The sequence below is a fragment of the Protomyctophum parallelum genome, assembly GCF_964188405.1.
Source record: "Protomyctophum parallelum genome assembly, chromosome: 8".
Lineage (NCBI taxonomy): Eukaryota > Metazoa > Chordata > Actinopteri > Myctophiformes > Myctophidae > Protomyctophum > Protomyctophum parallelum.
The window spans coordinates 34946904-34966846 of record NC_139703.1 but is presented as its reverse complement, the minus strand read 5'-3'; the positions used below and the strand labels follow the sequence as shown (position 1 = coordinate 34966846).

The following is a 19943-nucleotide window of genomic DNA, read 5'->3' as shown; positions in this document are numbered from 1 at the left end:
AGATATAGCATATACATGACATGAATTTAAGTAGTACTAATAATTGAAAGAGAACAAGACACTTACCTCCAGCAGAATGGGTAGCTATGCTTGTAAGAGCTGGTATTGACCAAACGGCCATTCTCCTTCAGCCACTTGATGATGTTCTTGTCTGCATCCTGCACACACAAATATGAATACCACGTGAAATGGTGCTTTGAAAAGTTATTAATACATTACAGAGCACCATGTGCTGTGAGCCTGTAGATCAGCTATTTAGACAAATGTCATGCACCACCATTAATAGGATAGATAGGATAGATAGATACTTTATTAATCCCGAAGGAAATTTGTTTTGTCCAACAGCTCCAGTGCAAACCATACATACAGAATAAAAAGAGCATGATGAACATATAAAAATACATTACATCAGTAAATAGAATGCAGTAGAAAAAGGCATGAGTTAACCCATTCTGGGCGGGAACCACTGTTGGTGTTTTAAGCATTATGTTATACTTTAGCTATTAAAAAATTGCAGATCTACAAGCTCATAGTGCAGCACCGAGTGTCACGCTACGAGCTTGTAGATCTATTTTTGAAAAATCGTGAACATGTGGCACACATCTTTGAATATATACTTTCAGAGCAAACGTTTTTAAATCAAATCTTTGCTTCTGGGAGGTCCCTGGAACAACATATTTTCAGATGGGGATCGGCAGCCAATTGCATATATTTTTGGGGGCCCTTGACATGAAAATGTTTGAGAACGACCGACATAGAAACACAGGTTTTTCAGAAAATGGATTTAGAAGGCATTTGTAGAATCAAGTGCAACACCAGCAATGTATAACGGGCGCCGTGTCCATGGAAAGCTTGTTTGGAATTGGCAGCGCCCGCTGCTCTGGTCATCTTCAACTCATTTGAGCCTGTGGGACAAGCCCATTATTTACGAACGCGTCACGGAATCATTACCACAGCCATGAGAAGTCCATGTTTACATCGTTGCACGTCAATAATCCCTGCGTGCGAGCGCTATGGACATTCCACTGCGCAGAAAACACTTTGTGTGGATTCTGTACATGGCTGATCGGTTGGTCAGACTAATCAAATGTGTTATTGAGGGAGCGCTACTAGCCCCTCTTATACAGGTTTAATGTTTCTCTTTCCAGTAGACAAACATTAAAAACACCATTGACAATGGACAGAGTTTACCGTTATATATATATATATACCTTTATTTAACTAGTAAAAACACTGCGTCTCTTTTACAAGTGGGAACTTGCCAAGAGGCAGAAATTGAATTACGCTTCAATATTATATTTACAGTATGTCACATTATAGAACAGCAAATAAAACATCCATGAATACACCTCAAAATTAAAAAAGAGATAAATACAACAAATCACCAAAGTGCTAATCTTTTTTAGTGGCAGGGCAAATACACAATGTACAAAATATATAGTATATATTTATATATAGTATATGATTTGAATATATATTTCAGTTAATACCCCCGGCCCAGTGCCATCTCTTTCTAACTGAGCCCACCCTTCAGTTCACAGAGGAGTTCAGTTTGACAGCTTTGGTGATGAGGCAACAGTTCAAAAAATGGTCTCTTTCGCTGAACTGGGTTCATATAATCACACTAGGTACGTGGTTGACCAGAGTCCCCCAGGTTCATATAATCACACTAGGTACGTGGTTGACCAGAGTCCCCCAGGTTCATATAATCACACTAGGTACGTTGTTGACCAGAGTCCCCCAGGTTCATATAATCACACTAGGTACGTGGTTGACCAGAGTCCCCCAGGTTCATATAATCACACTAGGTACGTGGTTGACCAGAGTCCCCCAAAGGCCTGTGCGTCTTTGACCCCTCCTTTTATCACCAAATACCAAATCTGTTTGCCTTAAAGTAGGTGATGTCCGAGTGCATCGCAAAACATGACACGTTATGCTAATAGATAGTCTATAATTAGGGGTGAATTATGATGACATGCCCGGAATAGGGATGCTAAGGATTCATGTGGTTAGAACCTATTAGTGCACTGGTGACAGAGACTCATTGGAAACTGGGCACTGGGACATGTACTGTACTGCAACAGCTCCAGTTGTACTTGGTTGTGCATGGGGTGTTGCGCACGGGAAAATGGCAGATATACAAGTGCACAACATTGCTGCACTGCAATGCGTTGCGAGCTTACGCATCTGCCATTTTCGGTGTGGCGACACCAGTGGTGGAAAGTACTATAACTAACTAAGTACTATACTTAAGTACAATTTTGAGATATTTGTACTTTACTTGAGTATTTCCAATTTCCAATACTTTTACTTCTACTCCACGACATTTGTACTTTTACTCCACTACAATTATTTGAAAACTTTAGTTACTACGGTAGTTACTTTGGCGCTTTTAATTTTGATTATAAAACATACATTAACCACTTCAACCCTATACATTTCAGCCATTTGAAAATGGCAGATCTACAAGTTGTTGCGACGCATTGTGAGCTTGTTGATCTGCTATTTTCTTTTGTACTTTTACTCAAGAACGTTACGTACTGTAACAAAGTAGTTCTAAATTGCTGTATTGGTACTTTTACTTAAGTAAAACAATTGAGTACTTTTTCTACCACCGGTTGTGCATGGGGTGTTACGCACAGGGAAATGGCAGATATACAAGCGCACAACGTTGCTGCACTGCAATGCGTTGCGAGATTACGCATCTGGCCTTTTTCGGTGTGGCGAGGAGACACACGTGGGCAACGATAAATAACCTCAGCGTTCTCTACAGCAGAGACAGACAGAGAAAACACGGCCCTCACTCAATCTACATGTCACGCAAATATTTACACACATAGGTGGTCCTTTTGGCATCTTGTTACCACAATACATGATTTATGACCTAGGGTGTCCAGTTTAAAAATAATAATAATGATGATGATAATAATAATAATGCTTAATCAATCTTGTCTTGGAAATATTTCGAGCCTTTCCGAAACACGGTGTGCCTCTCTGGTGCCTGCTGTGGAGCTGAGAGACCATAGTGTGCAGGAGAAAGAGTGAGAATAACCAAAGCGGTCAAGTATTTTTTCTGCTTGTAAAGATTTAGCTTCAGATTCCATTTTGTACACGATTCTTTTTTAAATAATGTTACACTTTAATTTTGTTTTACTTTCATATACCATAACATAATAGGAGGTGGAAGAGAGACAGGCAACAGACTAAAGCAAAATGTATTTAAAAGGACAACTTCAGTTTTTTTATTCAACCAAGGTTCATGTTTTAGGTCGTTATTAGAGAAAGTAGAAGATGAGTGTTAATTTTTTTTCATTTGCAGCATTCTTTTGTTTTAGCGATTTTAGCTATTTTTCACAGGGGGGCGGGGGCATTCGAACATGGGGCTAAATATGAATTTTTCACTATAAAATTGTGTAAAAAGAAATGCACATTTAGCCCCATGTTCCCAACCTAAAACATGAACCTTGGTTGAAAGAAACTAAAGTTGTCCTTTAATAGAGAAATAAACAATTCATGCATTGTTTTGGATGCAATCACGTCAAGCTTTATTAAGTAGTAAATGGTAAACAATTATCATGTCAATAGTTTGGCAGTTCTATTACATAAAACATTTTTCTTTGGGGGGGAGGGAGGATCGATCATGGGCCAGAGTTGGAAGTGGAAGTGGGGGTCGTTTCATTTGTTTTGTCTGGTGTTTTTAAGTTTCCGATGATCATAGCAGGGAGTTGTTTCACTGTGAAGGGGGTGGCATGGCATCCCAGAGCTCAATCAGAACGATCGGGGATGGGTAGGGAAGGAATGTGGAAGGATTGCACTGGCAGGATAGAGTAAGGGAGTGGCAAAGGGGTGGGGGCGATAGGTGGGTCAAGAATGATGAGAGGGGTACAATTTAACAGTGAGGTAATAGGAAGGCAGTCCAAATAGGAAGAGAGAGGGCCGAGTGGCGTAATGCAAATATAGTGGACGTCCTTAATTCGGGTGACTTTGATGGATGCAGTGGGGAGGACGGGGATAGAATGGGACAGACAAATCAGCAGACAGTCTTGGAATGTGGTAGGAATCATAAAAGGTAGGGCTGGCTGGGCGAGACGATTGATGGGGTGCTGGCCAAAGTGAGTAGGGCAATGGCAAGGTAAAGAAAGGGGTGGGTCAAGTTCAGCCGAGTTCCTCTATGTCTCTCTCCACGACGGTATTCTCCGATGGTATACTCCCTTCGGCATCGCTGTGGGAGGGATCCGAAGCCCTCCTCAGCTATGGGATCTGAAGCCCTTCTCAGCTATGGGATCTCCACAGCCAACGGGACGGGAACGACGTTATTAGGCCTCCACCTTGAGTCCCAGCCTCTGCTCCTCCCCTTCCAGCAGCTTCCTGTAGGTGGCGATCTCGGCGTCCAGCTTCAGCTTGATGTGCAGCAGCTCCTGGTAGTCCTGGAGGTACTTGGACATCTCCAGCTTGGTCTCGCAGAGCTGCGCCTCCAGCTGGGCGATGACGCCTTGCAGCGCGGCCACCTTATCCATGTGGGACATCTCCATGTCATCCAGCTGCTGCTCCAGGGCCATGTTGCGCGCCCGGAAGCCGTCGATCTGGTTCTGCATGTCCGTCACCTGGTTGTGGAAGGTGCTGATCTCCTCCTTCATGGTCTGCATCTGCTCCTCGTGCTTACCGGCATGCACCTTGAGCGACTCGAACTTGCCCTTGTACCACTTCTCGGCCTCCTGGACGTTGCGTGCGGCCACAGACTCGATCTCGGCACGCATGCTGCGCAGGTATGCGGCCAGGTCGGGGCGGTCGGCGTCCGCCTCCACTGTCACCTTGGAGTCCTCAATCTGCCGCAGGAGGTCGGCCACCTCCTCGTCGTGCAGCTTCTTCAGGAACTCGATCTCGGCCACCAGCTGCTCAACGCGCTTCTCCAGCTCCGCCTTCTGCAGCGTGGCATTGTCCACGTCCTGGCGGAACTCCCTCAGGATCATCTCCGCCTCCTCCTTCAGCGCGAACTCTTCCTCCAGCTTGAGCCTCCAGACCTCCACCTCCTCCTCGATGTAGCCCCGCTCGATGTCGGCTGCCCCCTTCTCGTTGGTCAGCTGCTCGATCAGCTCCCGGACCTCTTTGAAGCGGAGCTCATACTCTTCTCCGAGACCCGAGGGACCTCCTTTGTAACGGCCCTGCATCTCCGCCAGTTGAGCTTGCAGGGCCGCGTTCTTTTGTTCGAGAGCCTGGACCTTGTCGATGTATCCCGCAAACTTGACGTTGAGCTCCTGCATCTCCTCCTTCTCGTTGGCATGCTGCTGGTGTATCTCCGTGCCCAGCTCCACCGCCGTGCCGCCCCCGATCGCCGTGCCCTGGAAGCCCGAGCGCCCGCGGCTGTCATACGAGGCCCCGCGGCATCGAGACGGGGACGGGCTCTGCACCCGCACCCTGCTGCTCACCTGCAGGCTCTTCTGGTTATACGATGCTGCTCTCATGTTGTCTGGTGTGTGTTGTGGGGCTCAGTGTGAATGGTTTAGCCGTAAATGTGTTTGTTGTTTCCGTTTTCAGAGGGTAGATTAGTTCCCGTAGTGTTGTAGGGTTGACCTCTTCTTTTTCTCTGGTTCTCTCTTCTTCCTCTGCTGGGTCCAGACTTCAACTGACACTCTCTCAGATCAGCCGCGGGGCTTTTATGGGCCCGGGAAGAATGTCTCAGACAGCCTTGAAACTCTCGCAGGGTTTTGACATCTCTTAACCCATTATGGGCGGGAACCCCTTTTGGTGTTTTAAGCATTATGTTATACTTTAGCTATTGAAAAATCGTGAAAATGTGACACAAATTCTTTGAATATAATTATATTATTTCACAGCGAATGTTTTTAAACTCAAATCTTTGCTTCTGGGGAGTGCCTGGAACAACGTATTTTCAGATGGGGGTCCATGGCCAAATATAGATAATTCTGGGGGTACTTGACATGAAAAAGGTTCAGCACCACTGACACAGAAACATACGTTTTAGGATCTAGAAGACTTTTTTTTTCATCCTTAGGTCTAAAGGGCTTAAATGTGGATTATGACAGCCCTCGAGAGGACCGCACCGTCGTATTCTTTATTAGCTAACGATGCATTGTTAGTGGCCAGGCGGGTGGAGTTCACTCCCTGGCCTTCACGGCGGGGTGCGACATAGTTATCGGAACGTGTATGCCTGCTATTTTTCAGGCCTCCGCTCACTTAGGGCAGCCGCGATGAAAAGGGTGTGCGAGGGACAAGGCACACGGTGCATTGTCAAGCAATGACGAGGTGCTTCAAGCACGTATCCCTGCGCAACGCTCCGACACAAGCTCTGCCACAAAGACTGCCTCACCGCTCACAATCTGCACTGTTGTTTTAATGCTACATTGCTTACATTGCTTGCAGTGGTGGAAAGTAACTAAGCACTTTTACTTAAGTACTGTACTTAAGTACAATTTTGAGGTATTTGTACTTCACTTGAGTCTCTCCAATTTCTACTCCACTACATCTCAGAGCCAAATTTTTTACTTTTACTTTTTATTTTAAACTTTAGTTACTAGTTACTTTGGAGATTTTAATTTTGATTAGAACAAATACATAAACCACTTCAACCCTATATATTTTGGCCATTTGAAAATAGCAGGTCTACAAGCTCACAATGTGTCGCGTTGCGACGCATTGTGAACTTGTAGATCTGCTATTTTCAATAGATTTTGTACACATTTTTAACTTGAAGTGAAATGGCACTTGCTGCACAATGAGTACTTTTAGTACTTTAAAGTACTGCCGATACTTTTATACTTTTACTCAAGTACATTTTCAATTCCGTACTTTTACTCGTAACAAAGTAGTTCTAAATTGCAGTATTGGTACTTTTACTCAAGTAAAAAAATTGAGTAGTTTTTCAACCACTGATTACTACTGGTCATTTCTTTACACAGTACACACATTGTACTGTATTTTCCCCTTTGTCTAAAAAAGGTTGGGGGGGCTGACTGAGGGGGGGGTGTGGGTTGAGAGGATGAGCGAGTCATCCGTACATTGCGTGTATTGTGTATTGTGCACTGCACTGTAATCAGTGTTTTTGGCAGCAAATTTAGATTTTAGTTTTAGTCATAGTCTCTTGAATAGTTATTTAGTTTTAGTCACATATTAGTCACCTGGAATGTTTTAGCGTTAGTCTAGTTTTGGTCGAATAAATCTACAGTTGACTGTCGTAATGACAGTTTTTACACTTGCTGAAAATAGCTGATCTACAAGCTCACGATCGGCTATTTTCAGCATGCAACCAAGTGGATCTCTTGTCCACTAGTCCCTTCCTAACATTTTAGTCTAGTTTTTATTTGTTGGCGAAATTGTCAGTATATTTAGTTTTAGTCACAATAGCTTAGTTTTCATGTAGTTTCCATTTAGTTTGTGTCAGTGAAAAATGGTAGTCGACGGACATTTTTCATCTTGGTGTTCGTCTTTTTTTTGGACTGTAATGTATGTGATGGTTTACCCGTGTATGGGACCCCCTGTAGAAGGAGATGCTGCATCTCAGGGGGATATCATTATTATATATTTTACCGCTTTTGTTTACATACTAGTAGCGCTCGTTGGCTGTGTTTGTTTGGTTAGCAAACGGGTTAGCCATAGCCACATGATTGACAACAACGGCATCTGCTTTCCTACTATTGTGATTGGTTAAGGGTGAACCAATCGCCGAAGACTGCCTCTTTGGCAACGCCCATCCCAGAAAAGGCTGTAGTAGGGAGGGCTTTCAGACTGAATAATGGAGTGAAACGAAATGAAAATTCAGGCTGAGTGTCAGGCTATTAAATAATGCCACCACACTGACCCGGGACCAGCCATGTCTCTGCGTTTAGGATACAGCAGTAAATAATGCCACCACACTGACCCGGGACCAGCCATGTCTCTGCGTTTAGGATACAGCAGTAAATAATGCCACCACACTGACCCGCTGTGTTTAGGATACAGCAGTAAATAATGCCACCACACTGACCCGCTGTGTTTAGGATACAGCAGTAAATAATGCCACCACACTGACCCGGGACCAGCCATGTCTCTGTGTTTAGGATACAGAGCAGTAAATAATGCCACCACACTGACCCGCTGTGTTTAGGATACAGCAGTAAAGACCTCCGAAAATTCCGCATTTTATCCAAACCATGGAGAGCCCCGTACATTTAGTAATTCAGCGTTTTAGTCCGGCTGTATCATAGACTGTAAAAAATATGGACAAAGCGTTCCCCGGGTCTAACATGAACGTAAAATGAAGCCTGAAATCCCTTGCATTCTAATGCACTGTAAATCGCCATCTTTCTAGATCCGTTTTGGACCAGCTGGCCATTGGCTGGCTCCGTTTGGGTCCAGCTGGCCATTGGCTGCCCAGACAACGAGGCGGGACTTCCCCCCTTCTTCTCCGTTGGTTTTTATTTTGACTCGAGTGGGAGGAGAAGACTCTTGAGTGGGAGGGGAATCCCGATCATAGACGGTAACGGTAGCCACGCCCCTCAGAACATACGCGACTTTATGGTCATTATTTTAATTAATGGGACCATAATTTTCCAAAAAGAATATTATGACATTAGAAATGAGACTTTAAACTAGTGACTGGAAGAAGAAAGTATTCATGACCATGTTTATTAAGGTAATACAGTCTAGGTGAAGTTGGGCCAAAATACATGGGCCTCTATGGAGCTATGGGGCTTTTTGGGTCCAGTCCAGCGCCACAACAGGCCATTATATGAACTACCAATTTCAAATGAGGCTTCACGAAATATCTGGCTGACTGCCCCCCTGTGCTGTATACAAGAAGTGAACGGCAGTACGCATGCGCAAAACCGGCCAAGGATCGCTGAAGAAGGAAAGGCCAAGCAAAAAAAAAAGGAAATCAGCAATCCGGTTTGATATCAATAATAAAGTTTATCTGACGTTCCAATTGGCGGAACGTTCCGCCACGAGCAGTTAATTTGTTAACACAACCAGCGCCGGGATTTCTTTCAAAATAGCAGCTCGGGGTGCCGCGCAGATATGGCCGCTTTTACTCTGTTTTCTTTCTCTTTTTTTTTTAAATAGTGTTATTATAATAAAAATAGCAATTCTGTTGTGTAATGTGATTGTGTATACATGTAGTATTTGTGTATTTATTATGAAGAGGGCTGCGCTAGGCGATTCACTTGTGACAGGAGGACTGGTGGCGGGGGTCGCATCGCACTGGCATTTCAGACTCAGAGGCCTCGTACACACATGTCAAACCACGTGACTTCCATTGGAAAAGCATTGAGCCTGAGGCGGCCATGAAACACAGACAGAACAGATCATGTCCGTCCGGCATGTGTGTACGAGGCCAGATCAGCATGCAGCCCGCTCCGCAGTCCTGCATTGCGCGCAGGCAGTACAGTAGAGAGAACAGTGAACGGTGTGAGACTTGCTTGCTTGCCTTGCTACCGCTGGATTCCCTCTGGTTTACGAACCAAACGAACTACTAACCACCAGTTAACTTGCCAAGTTGCCATATGCTTAAATGTTTTATAAAATCAATCGGATTATCACACGACATAGCTGAACGAAGCGACAGGGTTTCGTCATGTTGCAGAGTCTCGTTAACCCAGCTGGCTGCGATGAATAAAACCTAATTAATTAACCTCATTAATCAACGTCACCAAACGATCCATGGTGATATATAACGTAAACGCTACATGTAAAGCAACTTCACTTCAGATGAAACTAAGGGAGGGAGCTGCAGCAGCTATTCGTGTTTACTCACCAGTCACCACCACTGTATCGAATCCATTAGAATGATTGGAAATGGAACATTAGTTACATACATCCTTTATTTCGATAAGTCTTTTGATCTCCGTTCTCACTTTCACACTGAAACACGGCGCCGCCTGCGTTTTTTTTTTTTTTCTGGCTTTTGTCGGGCTTCAGGCTTAACATTATGGTATTTTTTAGGGTCGGGCCGAGCCTCGGGCCGACCCAGTTAGGGTAGGGTCGGGCCATCATTTTTGGGCCCGTTGAGAACTTTACCTTGAACGATGGAATAGGATTAAGGATTACTGTCATTATTATGGTAAGCTCACATATCACACATACCCTAATGCACTGGCAAAAAAATATATTATTTTGCGGACCCCCTGGCTATGCGCCACGGACCCCACTTTGGGAACCGTGGGTCTATACTGTTTATTTTCGGAAATCAAGCCATGCTCTGGGCTGCTAGAGCTTCTGGGAAAATGAGTCCAATGCAAGTTAACGGGGTGGTTTGTTTGGACTACAACATGCTGTGCAGGCTGTGTTCGTCTCGCATCATAATGGCGGCATGTTTTTCTCTTCGACAACAAACCATGGGACTATTTTCCGCCGGATTTTCGCCGATCAAAAGGTGCAAATACTTCTACGTTATGCTCCAAAGGTAATAGATCTATCCTGGCAGCCTAGATGGGATGGATAGATTAATCTAAGGCCCCCGAAAGTGTTAACACTGAAGCTACACTCACCTTGACATACTGTTCCGCAAAGTCTGTGACCTCCTCAGTGAAGCATCCGGAGGCGTCCACGGGGCAGACAGGAACCTGGTCTCTTTGGATGATGAAGTTCTCCATGCAGATCCTGTGATCGTCCTACACAAAGAGCACATGGACACCAAACTTTTTTTTTGGCCTTTTTAAACAAATATTATTTCCATGTGGCTCCAAGTTACAAATACTATTTAAATGTTTGTGTAACTGTTCGTTAACCCATTTAGACCTGATTAAAAAGTCTTCTGAAAGAATATATATTCAAAGATTTGTGCCGCATATTCAAGATTTTTCAAAAATAGCAGACCTACAAGCTCGTAACGTGCCACTCGGTGGCGCGCTATGAGCTTGTAGATCTGCTATTTTTCAATAGCTAAAGTATAACATAATGCTTAGTTAAAACACCAAAAGAGGTTCCCGTTCAGAATGGGTTAACTCATATATTGCCACCTGCTGGACGCAGAACGAACCGCAGACTGCCGAACAATTTTCAGTGTAACACACGCTGGGACTCACCATGCTGTTTGGGCTTCCGTTGTTGATGCTAAATAATTAGCGTCAATGCTAGCGAGCTAAAATGAAGCCATCCTTGCTCTAGAAAGCCCCAATGTTTCCATCTAAACGACCGGATAATCAGCAAAGACCTCCGAACATTGCGCATTTTATCCAGAACTCCGTTGATAAGGAGTTATTCAGATTTTTACTCAGCCTGTATAATGGGTGGTGGACAGGGGCGAGGTTGCGCAACCCGGTCTAGGATCGCAATAATACAGCTTATCAGAGGGATCAATCCGCCAGGAGCAGTTGCCGGTTGGATTCCTTATGGCGGAGCGTTACGTCTGCAGTAAGTCTGTTAAGTTACTGAGCACTGCGAGCAGTGAATATAACATTGTATAACTGTGTTTTTTACGCGTTTATAATCCTGGGATGGATTGTGATACATGGAAAAAAAATCTCATTCATTCATTCATGTATATAGGTAGCTTCATACTAAGGCGCGATTCATACTCCTATTTTAGAGCCGAATAAAAGTCGGTTTGGCTCTGTAGAGCCTACAATGTGACGTCATTTGAGGTTGGGGGGGGCTGTAGATTTAGTCGACTAAAATCTTATGACATTTAGTCGACTAAAACTAGACTACCGGTAACACTAAAACATTCCAGGTGACTTAAATGTGACTGAAACTAAATTACAATTATTCAAAAGACTGACTATATCAAATCTTCTTTTCCCCTCCCAAAAACAACACTGAGTCCTATACAGTATACTCACAGCTCCAAAGTACGGTGCCTGGTGAACAACTCCAGTGCCCTCCTCCTCCTTGACGTAGTTATCCGTCACCACTTGGAACGCACCTGTCTCCCCACACTGGAGTGAGATATTAGTGGAAAACAGTGAGCAGTGATGTAAATAGGTTTTCAGTATAATGAGTCCCGGGAAGCAGGGATGGTCTTTTAGATGAGTCCCACCCAGGGACATTTAATGAGTCCTACTTCAACGATGTTAGGAGTCATATTTTGCAATTTTCTTTTACAAATTGCAGCAACTCCCATTTTATTTTATATGGTTATAATGTGGTTATATTCCACCATTAACATGTTGAATCACATCTTGATGACATCATCAAGATGTGATTCAACATGTTAATGGTTTTTTTCCAGACCTCCAGTTCTAGGAAACACAGAATGGGGGGACTTTTTTATTATTTCCACACAACAGCTCTAAGGCATATTAGTGAAATAGTAAAATGTTGAAAATGAGTGGAATTCCCCTTTAACTATAAACGTTTTGGGATGAAGAATGCACCCTATTTTAATCTCTGAGTGAGCGAGCGTTAGACAGACAAATTGAGACGAGGGAGAGAGGGAGAGATGGGCAGGGGAATAGTTATTTAGGAGGCAGATAAGAGGGATGTGTTCAGGCAGGGAGGTCATTAGGTTGAGATATAGTTCCGACACTGGTCTGACGCAAATTGCATACATACATACATACACACACAAACACACAACCGCCGGGAATAAGGAAAAACAAATCTGCTCACCTTGGAAAAGTACTGGAAGAGAGGCTTGTACTTCTTCCCTTTCAAATCCTTTCCTGGAAATCTAACACACACACACACACACACACACACACACACACACACACACACACACCCACACACACACACACACACACACACACACACACACACACACACACACACACACACACACACACACACACAGTTAACCACTTTACTCAAAGGGCACCTACGGACGGCTGCAATTCGAAACTGGCCCCCGTCAAATCTGAATCCCCCCCCCCCACACCCCCTTTTCCCCTCACTGCATATGTTTCTTTTCCCATTTTACCTCCTTTATGATGAATTCCTGTTCTGTTCTTTGGCTATATAGAAGTGTCTATTTGTACGTTGAACAACAAAAACATTTTTTAATAGTTCAACTAGCCAATCTACATTGACACGTTGTGAGCTTGTAGACTGGCCATTTTAACTATTCAAAAACGTTTAGCAAAATAGTAAAAAAAAAATGGAGCCCTAAATCTTTGTTCCAGTTTCTCTCCTATTCCATTACCTCCCCCGCACCGCTGACAACCACACAGTGAGTGAACGTTAACTGTGCAGTGTGCACTGGCATATTAAAGGACAAAACAGAAGTGTATTATGAGAGGGTACTGAAACCAACAACTCCTAAGTGCATTGTCACAAGGCAAGTTACATTTTACAGATGAGACATGACACTATTCCTCCATGGCTGAGCAAATTGCATCCTTTGGTGTTTCATAAGGATGATGGAACTAACTCACTGTCACACGCAATGTTCCACAATCTCCCCAGAAGAAGTGTTCAACTGGGCTGTGATTTGGTGACTAAGGCAGCTGTGGAATACGGTTCGTATAATACCTCCAAATGTGGTTCAGCTGGTTTCAATATACAGGATTTTAAGTTTTTAACCCATTTAGACGTAAAAATTAAAAAAATAAAAGTCTTCTAAATCCTGACAGTTTTCTGAAATACCTATGTTTCTATATGAGTGGTGCTCAATATTTCATGTCAAGGACCCCAGAGATTATATGTAATTGGCCACTGACCCTCATCTGAAAATATGTTGTTCCAGGGACCCCCCAGACCCCCCAGAAGCAAAGATTTCAGCTAAAAACATGTAATCGTCAATTTAAATGTGTAATCGTGAGAGTCTACAGTACTACAGTAATGTGTCCCCTATTGCTCAGTACTGTAGTCCTACAGTACTACTGTAGTACTACTAGGGCATTAAGCAACTAGTCGACTAGTAAATCCACTAGTCGGTACTAGTTGATAAGATTTTGTAGGCCTCAAGATCAGGTACATTATGGTTATAGTCACCAATGTACAGTTTTTAAATGTACAAATATTTATTTCCCAAAAAACTGTTTGTTTTTCACATACAGTAATAGGTACTTAAACAACTAGTCGACTAGTAAACTAGGCAACTAGTGAAAATTACTAGAAGTGAATGCCCTATGTAGTAGTACTGTAGTAGTACTACTACAGTAGTACTGTAGTACTACAGTACGCGTGTCCTCTCTTGCTCAGTACTCACTTGTCCAGGATGGTGTACTCGCTCTCAGCCTTGAACAGAGCTCCAAGCCTGGCCTCCATCATAATGTAGGTCTGACCCGTCGTGTTGTCTGGAAATAAGAGAGGGAAACTAATGATTTAAAGCCATTAACACATTTTGGACTGAGGTCGATTCAAAAAAGAATCTTCTAAAACATGACAGTTTTCTGAAAAATATATGTTTCTGTGTCAGTGGTGCTCTGCTTAAACATTTCCATGTCAAGGACAACCAAAGATATTATGTAATTGGGACCCCTATGACGTGTGGCAACGTCCTATGTACGGAATCGGTTAAGATCTGAGACCATATTCTACTAAATGTCTTCTAAATATTGACAGTTTTCTGAAAAATCGATATTTCTATATCGGTGGTTCTCAAACTATTTCATGTCAAGGACACCCAAAAATGATATGTATTTGACCAAAACAACTGTAAATATGTTGTTTCAGGGAGCAAAGATTTGAGTTTAAAAAAAGTGCTGTGAAAGAAAGAATATACTGACTGTAACTGCCGGGCACACTTGGTGTTAACTTAACTTTAATTGTTATTTTTTTGTTGCTTATGTGGTTAACCTTTAATTTGACATTTCCTGTAATTTGGTTTCCCTCTTACTTTGGAACTTCCTGTCACCGCACAGACACACACATAAGTCTGCTCACTTCACTCACCTGATCATTCACACACAAACAGTGACACAGTGACAGGGGAGAGAGCAGCGTATGTTTGAGAGTAGCAGCGCCAGACGGTATGTTTTATTTTGTTTGCAGCATTCATGTTCATACTAAAAACCTGCTAGATGATGTGTAGCGTTGGTCGACTGTTAAGTGAACCTGTCCATATTGTCCACATTGTCTGCTTTGCTGGGACAGTGACCGATGTGCCAAATGCCTGCATCTAATTATCCCTTAATCGTTTGGTGATGTTTGAAGTCTAAGGTGAATTTCTACTCAGCCTTTAGCCCCTCAGTTAACGGACCGAGGTACAGACTTAACCTTTTGTTTTGTTTGTTTGGATCTTTACTTTGGGTTTAGTTGCATTTAGTTTGGTTTATTTTCATTGTTTGGGGTGCTTTTGCTTCATGATCTGCTTGTTTGTTTATTGAAATTACTTGAGTTATACTGAATCACTGATTATGATCAACTATAAATTAATTATTTTATTGTTGACTTGATTAACTTAAAATGCACTGATTTCATTGAAAACTATGAAATGTTTGGTATGATTCTTAAAGTATTTATTCTGTTTTATAGTTTTCACGGTGTTCCTATGATCTTCATCTGTACCCGAAGAAACAATAAACGACACCCGTTGAGACCATCCACTTCTAATTCTTTCACAAACCGAGGGCGCTTACACTGACTGTATATATATTCAAAGATTTGGGCCACATTTTTACAAATTTTCAAAAATCATCATCATTTTTTGACCGCGGTCGAGATCATGGATTTCACAATGGCACGCCAGACTTTCCAGTCATTCATTGCCATCCCCAGTTCCTGCTTACTGATGCATGTGGCCCTAGCGATGACATCAGGGAACGACAGTTTTCTACCTCTGGTCTGCTTTGAGGCAGGATTCCAGAGAAGAAGGGATATAACCTCATTGTCAGCTCTGTAGCAGTGGCCGGCAAACTGTGATCTTCTGGATCAGACTGGTGAAGAAACACGGGGAAGGTTGTAGAGAAGTCGATGGGTGGCTCTTCAAAGAGAGAATTTGCGCTCTCATTAGAAGGTGGGTGTAAGTGCCCTCTGGCCGTTTCTATAATTTCTTTGAAAGTGTCCATGTCTCGGAGCCATAGAGTAGAATCGGCTTGACGGTCGTCCTAAATATTTTAACTTTGAACTAGGGTTTAATATTTTCCCCGGATTTGGCTCATTTTAATTCCCGGAAATTTGCGGACCTTTTCAATGTCCAAATGTGCATAAAAATGTCACATGCTACTTAAAGCATAATGACATTGTCATTTTTGCCTTATGTAGGTTGTTAATGGTATGGTCAATATAAACCCCTATAAAAAAAAAGAATTGCTCAATACCGACAGCCATTCAGCAAGTGGATTCATATAGACAATATTTTAAGGCCAATTAAAAAAAACGATACCAAATATACCAAATCAAGAACTTCACAGTTCCTGATATCAACTTCGTCTCTGTAAAACAGTTAAGACACAAGTCTACTTTTTGTTTTAACACAAAAAATGCTGGAAACGTATCCATACGCTTTATTAATATCGAACGCCGTACGCGCGAAGCGTATGTATACGTTTTATACGTTTTTTTATTGCTTACTGTACATCAACGTCCTATGCTCCAGGACACCGAGGAAAATAACAGCGATCGTCTCCAGGAAGCTCCAATATGTGATCCGGGAGTAAAAAGCCCCTCCCTCCTGAAAAGAGGTCTGTCTGTGGCGAAGACGCTCCCTCCTCCAATGCCTCCATTACACGTATGGGTCTGCACGGCAACGGCATAGACCAACGCAGATGTCAGGGCATCTAAAATGGAGTTACCCATCTAGTAGTAGTCTAGTGTCTGTGAATACACTCGATTCCCCCTCCCCTCCTGTTTCTACATGGTTTCTCCCGAGGAATCTTTGTGGGGGGAGTCTGAGTCTCTTCTGCCCGGATCGCATTGCAGTTTGAGTTCCCTGGCCCCAGGCCACACTGCGCCTTGTAATCGCCTTGCACCGCTCTCATTCTCGGAAAAAGATATAACGCAGTCGTGTCGATTTGCCCTCTGCCAGTATATAAACCAAGAATAATCTTCAACGATCGCCATTTCATAACGTTTTCAACACGCACACGGCACACGCCATGATCAACTAACTGCCTGGCTACGTCTTCAGTCTTCACCAGCCATCGCTATCCGTTGTGTGGATCGCCATCGCGTCTTCACTTTGTTTGTTTGGGCAAGAAGCACGATCAGCGATGGAAAAGAGCTTTATATCCACGGCAGATAAGTAATGACGTATTATCGAAGGACCGCCATGATCAACTTACTGCCTACGTCTTCGTCAGCCAATGCAGCCATCATCGCTATCCGTTGTGTGATTGTGGATGTAGGCTATATCCACGGTATCGAGAGAGACGCCCGGCTGTGATATAGGTCTTATCACTGCAATTATAATGAATAAAAAGGCTACAATCACACAACGGATAGCGATGGCTGCATTGGCTGGTGACAACGTAGCCTCGGTCCCAGGCAGTTAGTTGATCATGGCGGTCCCTCGATAATACGTCATTACTTATCTGCCGTGGATAAAACTCTTTTCCATCGCTGATCTCTGCTTCTTTGCCCAAACAAAGTGAAGATAGCGTTGTCCAACAAAGCAGCCAGTTATTTGATCATCTCTCTCTCCTGTGCTTCTTTCCTCAAACATGTCCAGACATGTCAACCTCAACCACTAAACTCACCGATCCAGTAACGCATCTCACCGTTATACTATCGTTCTGAAGGCAGATATAAAAATAAACATAAATAAATTATTGTCATATACATACTACACACTGAATGAAAGCCCTAATTGTCTACTTTTAGGAGGAAAACAAATACATAATATTGATCCCATGTACAGTTTGTCAGTAGGATATTGAATGCAGTTGTTCAGGTCCAACTATTATTCACAAAATAAGGCCTATAGCGACATGTACATATTATATACCGTATGAAACAGAAGACCCTCTGCTTTCATAAGAAAAAAACTAATACTGTAATAATAATAAAAATCACACCCCTGTGAAGTGAGCATTTCCTCATGAAGTTATCATAGCGAGTTATAAAGGTTTAAAGTCACAGAGATTGACAGGCAGATATAAACATAAATAAATTATTATCATATACATACTACACACTGAATGAAAGCCCTGAATGTCTACTTTTAGGAGGAAAACAAATATACAAATATATACAAATATAGTTTGTCAGTAATTGGCTATTGAATGCAGCTTGCGCCCACCAGAGAGGATTTCAGAAAATGCATGGACCAGAAGAACTATTATTCACAAAATAAGGCCTATAGCGAAATGTACATACTATATACCGTATGAAACAGAAGACTCTCTGCTTTCATAAGAAAAATACTTCTACTGTAATAATAATGAAAATCACACCCCTGTGAAGTGAGCAGTGCAATGTTGCGCAACATTGCACTGCTCACTTCACAGGGGTGTGATTTTCATTATTATTACAGTAGAAGTATTTTTCTTATGAAAGCAGAGAGTCTTCTGTTTCATACGGTATATAGTATGTACATTTCGCTATAGGCCTTATTTTGTGAATAATAGTTCTTCTGGTCCATGCATTTTCTGAAATCCTCTCTGGTGGGCGCAAGCTGCATTCAATAGCCAATTACTGACAAACTATACATGGGACCATGTGTATTTGTTTTCCTCCTAAAAGTAGACATTCAGGGCTTTCATTCAGTGTGTAGTATGTATATGATATTATTTGTGTTCATTTTTATATCTGTCTGTCAATGTCTGTCAACTTCAACCTTCCATATCTCTGCTGTTTTTTCAAGCGAGCAGCGTGCCTTCAAAAGCAGGTTTTAGAAAAAGGTCAATATCTCCAGAATGGAAGATGGTAGAATCATATTTTTTTTTTTAAATTGAAGTGGACATGTTTGGCCTACTTTTTATTTATGCGATGTGATTCTCGCTATAAGAGGCCCCTCGCTGTGGGCCCCTAAAAAGTTCAAAAGTCCAATGTTAATCGCTTAGCACCAGCAAGCCTGAGCAAATAGAAAACTCTAGCATACAATGTGTTAACAATGCTTGTTTGACAACTTTCACAATAAAGTTTCCTATTGTCGCTGTCAGGCGAAACCTTGTATGTCCAAAACAAAGACTTACTTTTCAGGAAGAAAATAACCTGTGTTCCACTAAGGATACATTCTTGGCCGAAACCGAATATAGGAAACAGTTCGGCCGAAAACCGAATATGATTAATATTATATATCTTTTTGTCCTACCATTGCTACCATGGCCGCACCTTAAAGCTACTTGATGTATCTCAAAAGACATGATTATGGCAAAACTTAACCTAAATAATAATCACTATTATGGGTCCATAATACATTAATTCAGCACTTTTAAATGCTTTAATTGAATAGATATATTTTCTGCCTATTCGGGCCGAAACCGAATAGGCCGAAAATGCATTTTTAGCATCTTGGTATTACTTTCCATTGGTTCAATATTTATAAAAACCCACACACACAAAATAGCAGAAATGGCAAAGTAGGGCATTCATTTACTAAAAACTAAAACAAGTTCCACTATGGAGATACGAGGTGTGTTGCCTGACAGCAACAACGTGAACAAGTTCCACTATGGAGATACGAGGTGTGTTGCCTGACAGCAACAACGTGAAGTTGAATCCCTCGTCCAAAGCACCGACATCCCTCTAGTTCAATTTGTCCAGGCAGGAGAATGCAGCCTCTGAGCTGGACTCTCTAATGACCCAAACTGTATGTGGTTTTAAGAAAAAAGTGAATAAAGGGTGATGTTGTGGAAATCTGGGGCAAAGAGAACACACAACATCAACTACGCCACTGTTTCTCAACATATGGTCCGGGAGCCCCACCAAGTGTTCAAATAGTGTACTGGCATCACTCCGTAATCCCCGGCTAGGTCACGGAAGTAATATTCTTTCTATTGAAAATACCATAGGGTCATCTATAGCCCTAGAATGTCTGTGATACCCGACATATTTCATTTATTCCATATACACAGCCATAGATTGGTCTTATCCCTGTGCGGTTAGCAGACCATCAACGTCGGCATTTAAACTTGTGTACTCACCCAATAAATAATTCCCAAGACTAAGAGTCAGATATGGTCCTC

General features: G+C 42.5%; 3 protein-coding genes across 3 annotated transcripts in view; all 3 read right to left on the bottom strand.

Moving 5' to 3' along the window:
* Positions 1-19943, bottom strand: part of dusp7 (dual specificity phosphatase 7) — a 140238-nt gene that overhangs the window by 27720 nt on the left and 92575 nt on the right. The window lies entirely within an intron of this gene.
* The window catches only part of iars1 (isoleucyl-tRNA synthetase 1), a 90626-nt gene that overhangs the window by 58733 nt on the left and 11950 nt on the right, over positions 1-19943 (bottom strand). The window contains exons 8-12 of the mRNA XM_083771696.1: positions 14084-14171; positions 12544-12604; positions 11775-11870; positions 10482-10604; positions 67-158 (exon numbers count right to left, since the gene is read on the bottom strand). Coding sequence (XP_083627822.1) covers positions 67-158; positions 10482-10604; positions 11775-11870; positions 12544-12604; positions 14084-14171 — 460 coding nt within the window. The remainder of the gene's footprint in view (positions 1-66; positions 159-10481; positions 10605-11774; positions 11871-12543; positions 12605-14083; positions 14172-19943) is intronic.
* On the bottom strand, positions 3525-5612 carry LOC310863191 (vimentin). The gene has a single exon (XM_083771364.1). It carries the CDS (start codon positions 5460-5462, stop codon positions 4317-4319), a length of 1146 nt encoding a protein of 381 aa, XP_083627490.1. The 5' UTR covers positions 5463-5612; the 3' UTR covers positions 3525-4316.